The sequence below is a fragment of the Trachemys scripta genome, chromosome 10, assembly GCF_013100865.1.
Source record: "Trachemys scripta elegans isolate TJP31775 chromosome 10, CAS_Tse_1.0, whole genome shotgun sequence".
NCBI lineage: Eukaryota > Metazoa > Chordata > Testudines > Emydidae > Trachemys > Trachemys scripta.
In genome coordinates, this window is record NC_048307.1 from 22285253 (window position 1) to 22302429 (window position 17177).

Sequence of the window (17177 nt, forward strand, 5' to 3'; positions counted from 1 at the left end):
AGATACACTAGAGGGTAGGGATCGGATACAGAGGGACCTAGACAAATTAGAGGATTGGGCCGAAAAAAACCTGATGAGGTTCAACAAGGACAAGTGCAGAGTCCTGCACTTAGGACGGAAGAATCCCATGCACTGCTACAGACTAGGGACCGAATGGCTAGGTAGCAGTTCTGCAGAAAAGGACCTAGGGGTCACAGTGGACGAGAAGCTGGATATGAGTCAACAGTGTGCTCTTGTTGCCAAGAAGGCTAACGGCATTTTGGGCTGTATAAGTAGGGGCATTGCCAGCAGATCGAGGAACGTGATCGTTCCCCTTTATTCGACATTGGTGAGGCCTCATCTGGAATACTGTGTCCAGTTTTGGGCCCCACACTACAAGAAGGATGTGGAAAAATTGGAAAGAGTCCAGCGGAGGGCAACAAAAATGATTAGGGGTCTGGAGCACATGACTTATGAGGAGAGGCTGAGAGAACTGGGATTGTTTAGTCTCCAGAAGAGAAGAATGAGGGGGGATTTGATAGCAGCCTTCAACTACCTGAAGGGGGGTTCCAAAGAGGATGGAGCTCGGCTGTTCTCAGTGGTGGCAGATGACAGAACAAGGAGCAATGGTTTCAAGTTGCAGTGGGGGAGGTCCAGGTTGGATATCAGGAAAAACTATTTCACTAGGAGGGTGGTGAAACACTGGAATGCGTTACCTAGGGAGGTGGTGGAGTCTCCTTCCTTGGAGGTTTTTAAGGCCCGGCTTGACAAAGCCCTGGCTGGGATGATTTAGCTGGGAATTGGTCCTGCTTTGAGCAAGGGGTTGGACTAGATGACCTCTTGAGGTCCCTTCCAACTCTGATATTCTATGATTCTATGATTCTATGACTCAGTTCTTCATCTGTTTAACCGGATTATTCAGGAGCAACGTCCTCCATCTGAGGTGCTTAAGCAGCAGACTTTTTCCTTCAGTAGTGTCAGGTGAGAGGCCTAACTGGCCTAAGAAGAGTAAACAAAAGACACAAAGGTGCACAGCACACTTGCCCTCTCCACATCTAAGGGAGACCTAGCTGGAAGGAGCTCCCTGTTTTGCTCCAGCTCTTGGAAAATGTCTCCTGATCAGTGCAAGTTGAGTGGGTCATTTCTTCACCAGCTGCTTATGAAGCTGGCTCCCATCTCTGCTACAGCAGTGCCCAGTTTGAGAGCAGTGGTAAGGGAACAGTCTCCATTGTAGCCTATGTCTGTCTAGGGAAAATTGAGCTATCCACCTCAGGAATTAGTCAGAACTCTGCCTCCTTTTCCTTTCTGACAGGCTAGGTCAGTAGCAGGAAGATGTTCCCACTGGACTACTCAGCTGGCTGTACACATAGGAAACTAGACAGCCTTCATCTCTGTGGAGCTACCTCACCCCAGTCTACAGTTCCTTCCTTAACTTTTAAGAGCCTTAGCTGATATAGGACATATAGTGTTTATCATTGGTGATTCTGGGCCCAAAAGATAAGTTTCCCCTTTAAAGTGTTCCTCTCCTTAAGAACAATGAGGAGTCCGCTGGCACCTTAAAGACTAACAGATTTATTTGGACATAAGCTTTCGTAGGTAAAAAAACCCCACTGACACATGACTGGTTTTCCAAGTGGTTCTCCACTTGTAAGGTAACTCCCTTTTCTTCATGTGTCAGTGTAATAATGCCTGCATCTGTAATGTTCACTCAATGCATCTGAAGAAGTGGGTTTTTTACCCATGAAAGCGTATGCCCAAATAAATCTTAGTCTTTAACGTGCCACCGGACTCCTCGTTGTTTTTGTGGATACAGACTGACACGGCTAGCCCTGATACTCCTCTCCTTAAGGTGCACCACTCTTCTCCTGAGGGTGCTCCCGGACAGTGCTTAAGAGCTTCCATCTGAATGGACAAAACAGTGCTTGCTCTCTCTCTTCCCATCCCCCTAATACTGCCACCTATCCCTGGTTCTTACTTCAGGCCTTAAGAACAAGGATAAATTCAGCCAGAGTGGTGCTAAGTGACTTTGCATATGTCTACGCTTCGACCTGGGACAGCTCAAGGGACATATCCACACGAGTTCTGATCATGCTAGTGTGCTAAAAATAGAGTGCAGCTATGGCAGTATGAGGGGTTAGCAGCCCTGAGTACCTGCCTAGCATCTTGGATGGTAAGTACTCGGGGTAGCTAACCCCTTGCGCCACTGTGGCTATGCTCTATTTTTAGCATGCTAGCTTGATCAGAGCTGGTGTGGGTATGTCCGCTCAAGATGGGAATCTGACCCTGGAGCTCGAAGTGTACACACATCTTTTGATTCTACTTGTGCCAGAAAAAGTGAGGTAATCCCTGATGACTCTGTTCCCTTTCTCAAGAAGGGAGAAAGAAAGCATTCTTCATCAGACAGAGGTGTAGATCCTGTCACTGCTCTAGTGCTGAAGAGAAAAGACCAAGACCATGGAGACACGCTTCTTTCTCCCAATGAGACTGGGGGCAGATGGATGTAAAATAGTCCAAGCAGCAGGACAAAACCAGATTGGAAAAAATCCAGAAGCCCTGAAACAGTCCTCATCCCCCAGTTCTTCCTCATTCACAGAAGTAGGGGAACTTTCAGAAACAGCCAGTTTCAGAAGAGAGAGAAATCAAGAGAGTTCCAAAGAAAAGTGTCCATTTTACACCACACTAAAAGAGAACTGAGAGCCCGGGGTAATTCAACCTCTCAAAAAACCCAGAAGAACAAATCTAGACAAATAAGGCAAAATTAAGAGAAAACATTTCCCAGTATCTTCTAAGTAGGAGCTGTGTATCCCCCTTCATTTGACCCTCCCCAGAATCAGTGAGTGTGTAGTCCTTGAATCCCAGAAGTGGCCACGATCCAGAACTTTTACACACTTCAGAAGAATGTCAGACTTCATCTTTCTTCCCAAAGTGGGAGCAGTGTGACTTCTTTTGTTTAAAGATACAGCTATATCTCTAGGTAACTTCCTTTCTCAAACTACTGGAAAAAGGCTGGAAGCTAGTTTAAGATTTTGTTTTGAAGCCTCCTTTGTGCCCCTTTGAATATCTGTAGCTTCTGAGTACTTTTCCAGAACCATTCTTCTCTTGATGAAGGATGTAGTTGGTTGGTAATATCTCACAATCAGTTGCTATGGAGGATCACAAACTTCATGTAGAAAATAAAGGTAGAATATATTTTAGTAAAACTGTGATTATATTTTATAATCCATATTTATCATGCAAAAACAAGAAAATCAAAGCCACCTTACGAAGTATCTCACTAGTTGCTTCTCTTGCAGTGGATGTTTCTCTCAACTGCTTACATTTCATAGTTCCAGCAATGGTGGGCAATATTGTAGTAAGTTGAAATATGTGGCTGGGCTCTTAAAATGTATCTTTTTTGAGATGGGGCAACCAGAACTGCAAGCAGTATTCAAGGTGTGCATGTACCATGAATGTATGTAGTGGCATTATGATATTTTCTGTCTTATTATCTATCTCTTTCCTGATGGTTGCTAACATTGTTAGCTTTTTGGATGCTGCTGCACATTGAGCAGGTGTTTTCAGAAAACTATCCACAATGACTCCAAGATCTTTGTTGAGTGGTAACAGCTAATTTAGACCCCATCATTTTGTATGTGTCATTGGGATTGTGTTTTCCAATACATTACTTTGCATTTATCAACATTGAATTTCATCTGCCATTTTCTTACCCAGTCACCCAGTTTTGTGAGACCCCTTTGTAATTCTTCACAGTTTGCTTTTCCAGTCATGGGCCTTATATGAGTAGAGACTGTTAAGCATGCCAAGTTGTCTAGTGTGGGGTTGTATGCGTGTGTGAGAGAGGGAGTGTGTGTGTGTGAGAGAGAGAGAGAATATGTGTGATTTGGACAAACGTCTGTGTATTTGGGACTTGGACGAGATTACTGAACTCATTTTCAGCTGTACTTTAAGGCAGAATTTGAAATGTGACACCTAATCTTTTTCATTTAAAATGTATTTCACTAGGAAACGTGAATCCAGAGAAATCTTCTTTCATCATAGGACAGTGAAAGGAACAGTGAAAGGATAACCATCCACACTTACCACAAATAAAATTCAGTATTTCACATTAATGTTAACAAGTTGCATTTAGTGTTCATTTTTAAAAGGTAGCTTTTAAACCCATTTTGTAGCTCTTTGTCCAGATAGCAGTGCAGTTATCAAGAAAATGAAGTGTGAATAAGAGTCCGACACCTGAGCTCCAGCTTCAGGAAAATGCCTCCTGATCAGTGCAAGTTGAGTGTGTGATGAATTACTTGTTTTATCTGCAAATGCAAATATAAATGGTTCAAGGAAGGCTGTCTTACATTCTGATCTGTCTACTCAAGTATCTAAGTTCTAAGAATCACTCTTGTACTCCTACACTATTATCACATCTTGAAAGTCTACAAACCAGTTCAAGTCTCATTAATGTAAAATATCCCTAAGTAATTTTTTAAAATAATTGTATATCCATCTCAGTAAAATTCAGGGTTTATCTTTAATTTTGGATGGCAGAAACCAGAGAAATCTGAGCTTACTTCTTGCACACCTGTTCTTAATCTATTTTTATTAGGCTATCATTTAAGCTTCATATCTCCAGCAAAGGGAATGGGATCTGTAGTTTCTCTCTATTTTGACCAGTATTCTCCCCTCCCTCAACCCAGTCTCGATGGACAAAAATTTTGTATTTCTTTCTAGAGATCACAGATCCTTTAAATCTCAAATTACCTGGTTGCCCAGGCCAACAAAATAATATATTTTCTTTTTGTGGAAATGCAAATAGGATCTGGGCTTCTCCCCTTTGTTTTTGTGAAATCAGTCTCTCAGTGATTTCTCTTGCAAGAATCTCATATGATTGATAGCTTCCCAGTGTGATGTAGACTGGCAGTCATGCAGAGGCCTCATATATAGATGTGAATCATGCACAGTATAATAAAAACTTAAAGAAAGCCAAGTATTTTACGTTGAAAAAGGGTTACAGTTGACTTCATTGTACGATGACACATTAAATCCCAAATCTCAATTTCAGAAGAACCCAGTATGGTGCTATGTAGAAAATCAAGTTTCCATCAACATGGTGGTGCTGAAGCTTGACTCCTGCAATTATTTTAAATTATTACCATTTGCTTAGAGAATAATGTAACAACTAACACGGGAAATATGTAACTGTGAAATTATAATGTTTCTACATATATACAGATTTGGTCTTGTGCACATTTTCCAAATTATAATATTGGCTGATTTTTTTCCCCTCCTTTTAAGATCCACTTTTCCTGCAGAGTAAAATGGCTAGTTTGTTTTTTCTAAAAAAAACCAAAAAAACAAAAAACAAAAACCAAAACAACCCATCAATGTTTAATCTGTTATGTTTTTTACTATAGTTAAAGTATCCCATAAATGTGTACTTTTGTAATAGCTTAGCTAACTCTAATTCTTATTCTTGCAGCCTGGAGTTCTAGGATATTTTGAGTTCAATGCTTCACCTCAGCCTCCTGGTTATTTGACGTTCTTCACATCAGCATTACATTCATTAAAGAAAGGTAAAAGCTTAAGATTAAGAATTTAAGGACCTTTGCAAATAGTTTACATATGTGAACTTCAGTTCTCATCTGAAATATTCTGTAATTTGAGAATTACAGCTCTTAGTATTGGTCTGATGACTAAGTCGTATTCCTTTGTTAATAGACAATGAATGGATTAAGGAGTAAAACACCTTTTATTTAATTAATTCTTATCTTATATATCTTGTGGACAGGCAGAGTGAAATCAAATACATAGTGTGTTTATCCTTCGTCACATTTTCATGGCAGAATAAATGTGATCTTCATTTTGTATACAACTCTTATTTGCCAAGTCTCTCCACTTTATTGAAGGAACTGCAGTTCATGTTTCATGTCACTTTTCATTGGCTAGTATTTGGGTACAGAAGTACTCAAAAGTAAATATAATTTTTGTAGCCAAATGAAAATTAAGCAAAATCACAAGTCTAAGCAGTAAAATTATTGAGTGCATTCCATTTTTTAGGATCTGATCCTGCAAACAGTTATGCTTGAGTGGCTTTACTCACATGAGCAGTCTCTTCAAAAACATATGTTTGAGACTGCTGATTTGCGGAGTCCATGGTATGTTATCTATTTTTCAGATGTGTTTTGTTTTACACTGGAGTCAGAAGTCTGCTAATGCAAGACATGACACTGGGGCTCATCCTCAGCTCTTTCCTGTCACTTTGCTTAATTTAGCTTCTGGCTTTTTCACTTTTCCTCATTTTACATTACTTAATGTCTCGGAAACATCTTGTAAATCTCTTCAAGTTACCCTTTCTACTGAAAGATGCTAAACAAATAAATATTTACTTCCTTGGGGGTGATTATGGTAAAACCAAGATAGTCTTCTTACATGGAGCTTAGGTTAGACAACTGCTAACAAAAGGAGATGCGCCTCCCACAGTGGTCACTTAAAATCAAGAAATTTGACTCCCTCCCTCCCCCCCAAAAAAAGGTTATGTATAAAGAAGAACTAAATCTTTCTTCTTTTCTTTTTTTAAGGGGGAAAAGTAAAACTCTGAGAGTGGGCTCTGTTGCTGACTGATGTTCATTGGTTTGGTTTATGTCTGTTTTAGTGGCTAGTAGATAGATATTCATGTGGATGGGGGTAGGTTGGCTATCTAAGCAAAGGACATATCTGTATTTTGGAGAGTTTTATTCTGGTTTCCAAATTAAAGGAGAACTAAACCCCAAAATGTTTCATGTTTCAGTGCATAAACATAAAGCATAACATATTTATATGTATTTTGAAAGGTTATTTTATAATGTAATTGTGTTCCTGTTGTAGCTTTTTAAGTGCTGAGCATTTTTGCCACATTTCCTAGGAGCAGAAGCAATGATGTCATAACTAAAGTGGTTTACACACCACTGACCTGGCCTCCCCAGTTAAACCATCAGTTTCTTAATTCTGAGTACATTGCAGAGAAAAGGGCACAAAACATTCCTGCATTTAAAATGCTTCATCTCTGAAACAAGAGCTTGTACGCCAAGAATAAATGCAGTGTAAAATATAATTACAAAAATATCTTAAATAACATTATTTTGATGTTTGCAGCTGTAAATGTCATAAATTTTTTAGGTGTAATGAACATGGTATCTAGATAATTTCATGCCAAATGTTGCGGAAACACTAAATAATACAACTTTTATAGCCTCTTTTATCCAGTTTGTTGCATACATTATATTAATTCTCACAACACTAGTAATTATTATTGACCCCACTTCATAGGTTGGGGACCTGCAGCATAAAGAGATGGAGTAGCTTGCCCAAGATAAGTGAGTCTGTGGTAAAACTTGGCAGAACAGAGTAGTCCCAGCTTTGAGTTTGATATATTATTAATTAGTCGTCCTTTGAGACCCAATCCTTATTTTATGTTTTTAATTTTCCTTAATTATGCAGATTGATAATTTGTGTTTTAAAATGCTGAGGAAGACCGTTTGTCTTATTTTTGCTGGTTGAGTAATTCTTTTGTTAACTCTCTCTTATGTGTTTTGTCATATACATTAAGGCAAACTAGATACCTTATAGTTTGCACTAGCTGGGTCTATAAAGGGCTGCTACAGCACAGCACATTAGAGCACCTTACAAATTACTCCTCGAATGCACTTTGCTGTGACATGTAGACAAGTGCTTATACTCTCAGATTGTTCAGAAGACTTACGCTGCCATCTTTAACACATACTATCACAGTAAGATTTAATCTATAAGGTATTTATTACGATGGGAAAGCAATGTAGGAGGAAAAAGCTGAGTGTTGCTCTAGGCATGAAATCCTACTCAAGGAGCTGATTCTAGAAAATACAAAGCATTGATGTCAGTGGATATGGGTACTTAGCACCTTGTAGGATCAGATCATCAATGAGGTAAATTATGAACAATTGCTTTGTTGTGACATCACATTTTTGTTCAACTGGAAAATGAACTTTGTGAATATTTTTCATTCTCTGAATGTGTAATTGTAGTGTTCCTAATTTTTAGTTCTTCATGTAATTGTTCACATGGATTCAACTTTTTGATATTTTGTGTCATGCTTCCTGATTCTTTTGGCCAGTAGTGTCTGTTCAGGCTGTGCCTGTACCCTAACTGTCCTTGCGCATCCACACCCCAAGGGTAATAAGGGTGGAATGGGCCCTACTGACCCTCAGTTTCTCTTATTGATCATGCCAGGGAGACTGAACTCCTGAAGAGTTCCCCTTTTTCTATGTGCACTGTGCTACTGACGTTCGTTAGTAATCTTAATGTTTATGTGATTGTTAGTTAATTTATTGTTATAGTTAGATGTTGCCCATTGGGGGGAAAAATCTAATCTTTTCTTCAATAGGTTTCAGCTTTGGTACAAAGTGCCTTGGTACCTACCACCTCTGTACCCCTAGTGGACAGTCATCAGTCTGTTGTAATTGGACCTGACCTTTGGACCACATGCCTCCAAGCCAGTTGGATCTGGGCAGTATCCAGTCACACTTCCAGGTGCAGACCTCCTGTGTGGCCCCTTGGGATGTAGGACTCTGCAATCCAGCTGCCCTAGACCCTTAAACCAGTATTGTGACCCCCTCTTGTGTTAGTCACTTCATGGAGGTGACTGGCATTAAAATAAGTTGCCTTAGTCTATCCTTGCAATCTCTAGGCAATCACAGTTACACATTCAAAATGCAAGTCAAATGCAAGTTCTTCAAAATGGTGGTGTCAAGGAAAGTCACAATTTGATACAGACATGTACAAACGTATATCAGTTCATCACACCAACCTCTCCCTCCCCCAGAGACAAGACAAGACACAGATAGAATGGCCCATCCCTTAGATGACATTTACTGCTCCTCATCCCCATCTAGAAACATCAGGGAGTCATCTTCCATTCACCTCCCCCTCCTTGGGTGGCACAATAGAATCAGGAAGAGACTGAAGGGGAAATTCCATAAGAGGTAGCAGGAAAAGATCTAGGACTCATTGGGAATATCCCTCCTGATACCCCCCTCAGTACTCATATTCCTACCAACTACAGGTTGTCCATTGTATGTGATGATGATATCACAGCATCACATGTGTTCTTGTGGCTGTATAGTGCAACCTTTGAGTAGCAAACAGACTAGATATGTGGAGCTCAGTCCACACCTTTACAAGACACTATTCTTTGGTAGAGTCTTCCAGTTCAGATCCCTGTTTCGGTAGGGCTGTCCTGCTGTCATTGTTTGAGAAGGACTCCTACAACCCATCTTCAAGCAAACAGACAACTGCTTGTTAGTCACCAACATTGCTAGACGCTCACTTGAAGAAGAAAGAACGGTTGCATACCCTGAAGTAATTGTGGTTTTTTGAGATGTGTTGCCCACATGGATTGCACAACCTGCCCTCCTTCCTTGCTCCTTTGGCCTTCTACTCCTCCAGGATTCTTTGTTGGTAAAGGAACTGAGAGATGTTTGGATTCACTCCACCCTTTATGATTTCAGGTAGTGGGTGGGTGAAGACAAGAGGTCAGACTAGATGATCTGGTGGTCGCTTCTGGCCTTAAACTCTATGATGCCTAAGATGCAGGCATGGCCCCCACACATGTAATTCTGCTGGCCAAAAGAATCTGATCTCATGCACATGGGGCACATATGCACCAAGAGTGGAATTGTGTGGATAACACATCTTGAGGAACAAAAGTTACTGTAAGCTAAGTAACCAGTAACAAAAAGCCAGCAATACTGTAAAAAGGATAACTGGTATATAATATAGCCTCCTCAGGCTGTCAGCTTCAAAAGAAGCATCACTCTGCATCATAAAACACTTTACCCATATTGTCTACTGCTGAATGACACTATCTACTATCATGAATCCCTACTCTATTCTGTATTATACAGCATTTCACTGTGTGACATTACTCTGTGACACTGCATGTTAGCACTAGGTGTCCTATGACTATCACGAAAAAAGACTCCAGTAATGGTGCATCCCTGGCAGGCAGAGTTGTTCACCTATTTCATAAATATTTTTTGTTAATTAATTTTGTTAAATAGATCTTTAGTAAAAAACAGCATATTTGCCAAAAATGGCAAGTATTCATTTTTTTAAAAGTTGTTAAAAGTTATGCTGATGGAAAGATGAGTGCTTGAGAAACCTTGCCAGTCAGTGTTTGCAAAACATTTTAAATGGTTAAGAATTTTGAATTGTTACTTTTTGTCATGTGATATTAGGGCAATGAACAGAAACCAGAGATGTCAGAGGCAGCTGTATTTGCAGAGAAATAATCCATCAGAAGCTTGCAAATGGATGAAAAGTTGCATTTCATGTAATTTAAGCAGTGCAAATCTTGGCTAACTTGCAGAAGGTCCTTACTTGCTCATCCAGTCAGCCATACTGAGTGGAGTAGGGAATTCTTTTTGGAGAACTTGTGTATTGAAATTCATCTGCCTTTTTAGTTAGAAAATATTTTTGTATTTGTGCTACAGGAGAAGAATTATCTTTGTACAAAAGTTTTAGGATGGCTATTTTTTTGAACTTGTGCTGAATTTCTTAGATTTTTCAGTAGATTTTTGTTTCCATTTTTTAAAAAAAAGTGTTATTCTGTCTGCCTGTATTTGACTAGTGCTGTGACACTGACTGGCTTTGTCAACAACTCTGTGGGTATCTGTTGGTATTTCTATTATCCTCATGGTTCTTCAATTCCTGAGTGACAGTGAATTCCACTGTATCCTTCTGCAATCTGTTGTTTCTAGCAACTGCTGTGCCAAGGTGCAGTTGCTACGTTCTTGTGCTAGTACCTGCTATTTTGATTTCAAGATCTGTCAGTTTCTTAAACTTTTGTTCTCTGTTTAGTTTGTGCCCTCCTTTTTTCTCTTCTGTGCTGCATATGTGTATCTCATCTCTTTTTTTCTTTTTTTTTCCCCAACCCCCTTTTCCCTTGTTCCTAATGTCAGGAGCAGCGCCAGGATTTTTGGCGCCCTAGGCGGGGGTCCTTCCGCGCTCCTGGTTGTCGGCGGCAATTCTGCGGCGGGGGGGTCCTTCCGCGCTCCTGGTCTTTGGGGCACTTCGGCGGTGAGTCCCGGAGCGAGTGAAGGACCCGCCACAGAATTGCCACCGAAGACCCGGAGCGCGGAAGGACCCCCCGCCAACGAATTGCCGCCAAGGGTGGCAAAATGCCGCCCCCCAAATCTTGGTGCCCTAGGCTACCGCCTAGGTTGCCTAAATGGAAGTGCCAGCCCTGCCTTTTGTCCCTTCAGGAAGCATTCAAGAACAGTTGAAGATGAACAGTGATCTTGCAGTTTACTTGTAAATTGTGTGATACTCTTTCCCCTGGCTCTAAGAAGAAAAAGAGCAGGAAATGCAGAATGCCTGCCATCATGAGCCTATTTCTAAGCCCTGCTTATTTACTCCGGATCTGATAATTTATCCCTGTGTTTCTGTGGCTTCCCACTAGTATACAGTTCTCATCCAAGGACTTTTTTCTTGTTGGAAATGTGCATTAGACAGCTTCCTGCAGGACCATGGTTAGTGTCAAACCAATACTTGCAGAGTACAAAATACCAACAACTAAGTCACTGACCTTGGGCATAGTATTTACAGGCCTCAGAAGGGTTAAATCAGTAATACTTGTGTTTTCACATCTTCCATGGAACACACTTTTAGAAGTTTAAAACCATTATTATTTATTACCCATTTCTTTATTACTTATTATTTGTGTTATTGTAGTGTGTAAAGGTTGGGGGCCCATTGTGCTAAGCACTGTACAAGCAGAATACAAAGAGTCCTTGCCTGAAGAGCTTACAATTTAAAAGACAAGGCAGACAAAATATATAGTTAAGCAATAATATATTATTTTCATTCTTATAATTAAATATTTACTTGTTTATCTCCCCAAAGACATGAGCATCCTTTCATCCTTAAAGTGTTCTGCTAAGCCCTCCAGTAGTTTCTAGTGCACTGGGATGCAGTTCTGTAGAAGGTACTTAAATCTGCATCTTTTTGATATGAAAAGATTCAGGCTTCTTTAAAAAACGATGATAAAAGTGAGAGAGTCTGGGTGGGATTTTGTTGAATAATGACTGAACTGCTATATATGTTTCCTATTTATAAATAAATAAAGGCAGACATCTCTCTGTCTCCATGGGCTGGTCTACACTTAGTCCGGACTTCGGACTAAGGTACGCAAATTCAGCTACGTTAATAACGTAGCTGAATTCGAAGTACCTTACTCCGGACTTACCGCGGTCCAGACGCGGCCGGAAGTCTCCCCCCGTCGACGCCGCGTACTCCTCTCGGCGAGCTGGAGTACCGGCGTCGATTGTGAGCACTTCCGGGATCGATCCCAGAACATCGATGGCGTGCCTCCGGACCAGCCGGTAAGTGAAGACTAGGCCCATGACAACAAAATCAGCCACCTCACGTACTGGTGAGAAAAGGGATAGAATTCTGTAGAAACAGGTTAGAAAACATACATCGTGATAATATGCAGCTTTCTATATCTGTTTTTCGGTTTAGATGGCATCTATTTAATACTCTAGGTGCTATAAATCCGCAAATATAGAAATATAAGTGTATGTGTATGCATATACTGTATATTAATGCAAAGGTTAAAGACCCTGTCAACTTGATTTTTTTTAAATGACAAAAACATCATTTTCTGATAGAACACCCTTTAAATAATATATCCTGATTTTTTTTAAATTCTTTCATGTTTTTAATAAATATTTTTCTTCACTCCTGTGGATGCTTGAGTATTTTCAATAAGGGAGAAACTGACTTATCAGGGGAAAGGATGATGCTAATTGTAAACAAAGTACTATCAGATGGACGGAGTAAACAAACTGGAAAAATAGAGAAATATTTTTCCCACTTCTGTTAGTTATCGTACTCTTAGCTGTTGCTTTTAGCTGTAGTATGCACAAAGTTTTCAGACAGAAATGTGATTTTGAAGTTTTGTCCTTAAAAAAAACAAACAGAACTTGCTCATATCTGCTCACTCAAAATAAAACCCTCAGATAATGATATTAGGAACCATAATTTAGGTTCCCTACCCTTTACCCATCAATCCAGCATTTAGGATGATCATATAGACTCTTGATTCAGCAAGGCCTTTAAATACATGCTTAATTTGAACTTTAACCATTCATTTCAACACCTCCAGTCAAATGCTCTGCACTGTTAGAAACACTGCTGGTCCCACTGGATAAAAGAGGAGGATTCTGCAGCTGGATTTGTGACCCATGCAGGTAAAACCTTACTGCAGCAGAAACAGTTCAGTTAGGGTTACTATATTTTAATTTAAAAAAAGGAGGACACTCCACGGGGCCCCGCCCCAACTCTGCCCCTTCCCCGCCCCAACTCTGCCCCCTCCCCTGAACGCTCCGTCCCCTGCTTCCCCCGCCCCGTCCCCCCGCTTCCCGCGAATCAAATGTTCGTGGGAAGCCTGAAACAGGGAGGCAGCAGGTAAGCTCTGGCTGAGGCGGGGCGCGGCGCAGCCCAGTCCGCCCCCCCCGGCCGAGCGGCTCCTTTTGGCGGCCGGCCGGCCCAGGCCAATAGGCTCTGGCCCTGGCATCTCCCGCTCGGCGTGGGCCCCTGGAGCACCGGCCCTGGTTCTGGCCGAGCACCCCGGGCCTGGCCCCTGGCCGAGCACCCCGGGCCTGGCCCCTGGCCAAGCACCCCGGGCCTGGCCCCCGGCCAAGCACCGCTGGTCCCAGTGGCTCTGGCCCCTGGCCGAGCACTGCCGGCCCCTCCCTCCCTCCCTATTTTCCCGGACATGTCCGGCTTTTTGGGATTTCCTCCTGGACGGGGATTTGAGGCCCAAAAAGCCGGACATGTCCGGAAAAATCCGGATGTATGGTAACCCTAGTTCAGTTAAACCAAAACTTCAGGTTGGTAAGTACAGATGGAGATCAAAACCAAAGATCTCAGTGAAAACTGAAAGGAAGCAGAGATCTTGAGACATCAAATGCTGACAAGAGTATTTGTAACAAGAGTAGGCACATGGAATGTATGAACTTTGTGTAGTATGGGAAAGCTGGCACAAGTTACACAAAATATGAAAAAAACCACATCTGAACAGACCCTGAAATTGATGTGTTCTTTGAGCAGGTACAGCAAATTTTGGATGATGTGCCTAAGCATGACATCATAGGCACAGCAGTGGAAGGCATCCATGCTAATAATAGCAAACAGCTTTTGATTCTATGTGGCACAAACCATCTAAAGATAGGAGACAGTCTCTTCCAGCATAAGAGGATTCACAAGCTCACATGGAGATCACCAAAAAATGAAACTGTCAGCCAGATAGACCACGTGTGTATCTCAGGGGTGAGCATCATCTTTGAGGAATGTTCCTACCCAGGTGTTGGCTTGGATCGTTATTATTTAGTGGCCACGTTACAGTGTAAACTTAAAAAGATCATAAAGGCAGACAAAAAGAGTGTTACAGCAAAAGCAAAGTTCAAGGACAAAGAAATACAGATCAGATTGCTTTTAGCAACTGTTACACTATTTTACAGGCTCAGGAAAGTCTGGAAGAGAAAAGGTCAAACCTGAAGACAGTAATCGAGACAGCTGGGCCTCCAAAAGGGGTAAAAGAAAGATGCATGGATTACATCTGGCACACGGGCAGCAATTAACAAGCAGAAGGCAAAAAAGGACAGAGCAAGACACAGGCAGTGCTTTTACAGGCAGATGCAAGATGTAGAGAAAAAGACGCAAAAATAAAGAAGAGAAGCAGACAGGATAGAAATGCCTGGGTTCAGGAGAAGTCTGTAAAGGCACAAGATGTACCACTGAGAGAGACTTCAAAGAGCTCTACAGAATAGGGAAGGGCCTCTCAGGAAGAACCAGACCATCACGGGTACCCCAGCCCATCAGGGACTTTTATGGACAGATGTTGAAAACACATGAAGATCAAGCCAGATGAAGGAAAAAACATTTCCATTCCATATTAAATTGTCTAGAGCCGCAGTCATGCACACGTTCCAGAGGAATGCCTATGTTAAGTTAGAAATAGAAGAGGGACCAATAAATAACACCCAGTGAAATTAAAGCAGCCTTCAAAGGCCTCAAACGGGAAAACTTTTGAAGTTGACAGAATTCAAGCAGAGGTACAGTGACAAACGGATATTGAATGCGCTGGCATTATCTGGAAAGACGTGCCACGATTAGCGAGCACACATAATCAATGCAGGAACTGGATTGGCCAATATGCCAGCAGCACAGGAGGGTCTACAGTTTAATTCACATGCTTAAATACCTTCCTGAATGGCACAATAATGCTAATATAAAATAACTTGATAAGCAATTTTTATTTCCTGTTGTTTTGCATTAAGAATCCAAAATGCAAAAGGCTGTTCTGATGATTAAATATGCAATGCTTGTAAGGTTGATAAATTAAGATTTGTGTTGGTTATTCTAGTTACATTCTGCCTACGGAGGTTTGCTCTATTGCCTTATTTTATTCCTTTCATATTTCACTTGTAATGAGCAAATACTGAATGTTGAACATTGGGGAAATATCCTCCTGTCTTTTCACTGCATTTACATTATAATGTAAAATGCTTCTTATAAACAACATATGTTACTGTAAGAGAGATTTGTTTTCACAGTCTCAGTACACAGATACCTTCTTATAAAAGGTGTATTTCCTTGAGGTAGTATTTTTGTATGTGTGCAAAAAAATCTTGAATTTGGTGATGTTAGTTTTTGATGTACATAAGAGTTTTCATGGCTTGTTTCTTTGAATAGCTTTTATTTAGGAATGTAATGCATGTATTAATCATCCCAATGCTTTGTACTTAAGATTTTATTTGAGGACTAAAAGTACTCTACAAACATTATTTAAGTCCAACAACATTCCTGTGAGGAGGCAGATATCATTGTACTCATTTTACAGATTAATAAACTGAGGAACAGATTGGTTGAGTGACTTACCCAGTAGGTTTTACTTGAAAGTCATTTATTTTGAGGCAACTTTCCATTGCAGTAGTAGTTTTAAAATCCTTGTGTACAAGTGGGCAGGCAAGTAATCATTCTGGAAATAAATGATCTGACATCCACTTTTTCCCAAAAGGCAGGCTGGAGAGATTAACAAATACAGTTGTTTGTCTGATTAACTTTGGACTTTACTGATGTATTACGGCTGTGATTGGATTTTTTTTGAAAGATACAGAATAATTGATGAGAACAAGATAGCAGTATCTCTAATGGCGTTGTTTGTTTCCACCAAGACCTTGCTGTTCAGTATTACATTCCAGAGAGCATACCAATTCTGTTGTCTTTCTGCCACTTGATTCTGGCTAGAATTTAGATGTGTTTTGCTGCTGTTGTAAGTAGCTAACTGTGTGAAATTTGATCTTTGTCTATCTTGAAATGCCTGTAATGTATTGCTCTTTTATTTGTTAGGAGAAGTTGATGTTGGGGAATTGCTTGCAGTTCTTGACTGTTTCTTTCTCTGTAAAGAACACTTTTTAAATTCAGTTTGGTGAGAGTTTGTTCTTTTGGCTATTAGTGGAGGGATAAAAAAATCTCTCTGTACTTTTGAGAGAGAGAGAGAGAGAGAGAGAGACTTTGAGTCACAGAGGGGTTCTGCTGTACATTGCTGCTTTGCTTGTTCCAAACATTGCGTCAAAACATTAATAAAAAACTAGAAATGTCATGGACATTACTTGTAAAATCTTATTTGTCAGACAGAATTGATTATATAAACTATTTAGCATTCTCTTCTTTAATCTTTCACTGTAATTTCAGTGTATATACCTATAGGTAGGGCTACGATTTTGTCACGGAAATCACAGAATCTGACTTCCAGAGACCTCCGTGACTTGAGCCCCCAGCTCCTGAGAGCTGCAGGGTCCCCCCATTGCCCGTGGTGGCTGGGAACTGTGGGACCCCGAGATCCCAGCCGCTGTGGACAGGGGAAGGAGTGCCCCAGGAGCTTCCAGCTGCTGTGGGCAGTGAGGGTGCTCCGGGATGCTCTGGAACTCGGAGCTGTCGCGGCCGGCTGGGGTGCCCTTGAGCTTGGAGCCACCACAAGCGGCCGGGGTGCCCCAGAGCTCCCAGGCTGCTGCAGGTGGCGGGGGTGCCCCACAGCTCCCAGCTGGGCCCCCAGGGGCAGTGTGGGGACCCCGCAGCTTCTCATTTTGTCATGGATATTTTTAGTAAAAGTCATGGATAGGTCACGAGCTTCC

At 41.2% G+C, this 17177-nt stretch overlaps 1 protein-coding gene across 2 annotated transcripts in view; it reads left to right on the forward strand.

Annotated features, from left to right (window-relative positions):
- The window catches only part of TXNDC11 (thioredoxin domain containing 11), a gene marked incomplete in the record, with an annotated part of 105442 nt that overhangs the window by 26262 nt on the left and 62003 nt on the right, over positions 1-17177 (forward strand). For both annotated transcript variants that reach the window (XM_034784082.1, XM_034784083.1), the window contains 1 exon segment: positions 5444-5537. In XM_034784082.1, coding sequence (XP_034639973.1) covers positions 5444-5537 — 94 coding nt within the window.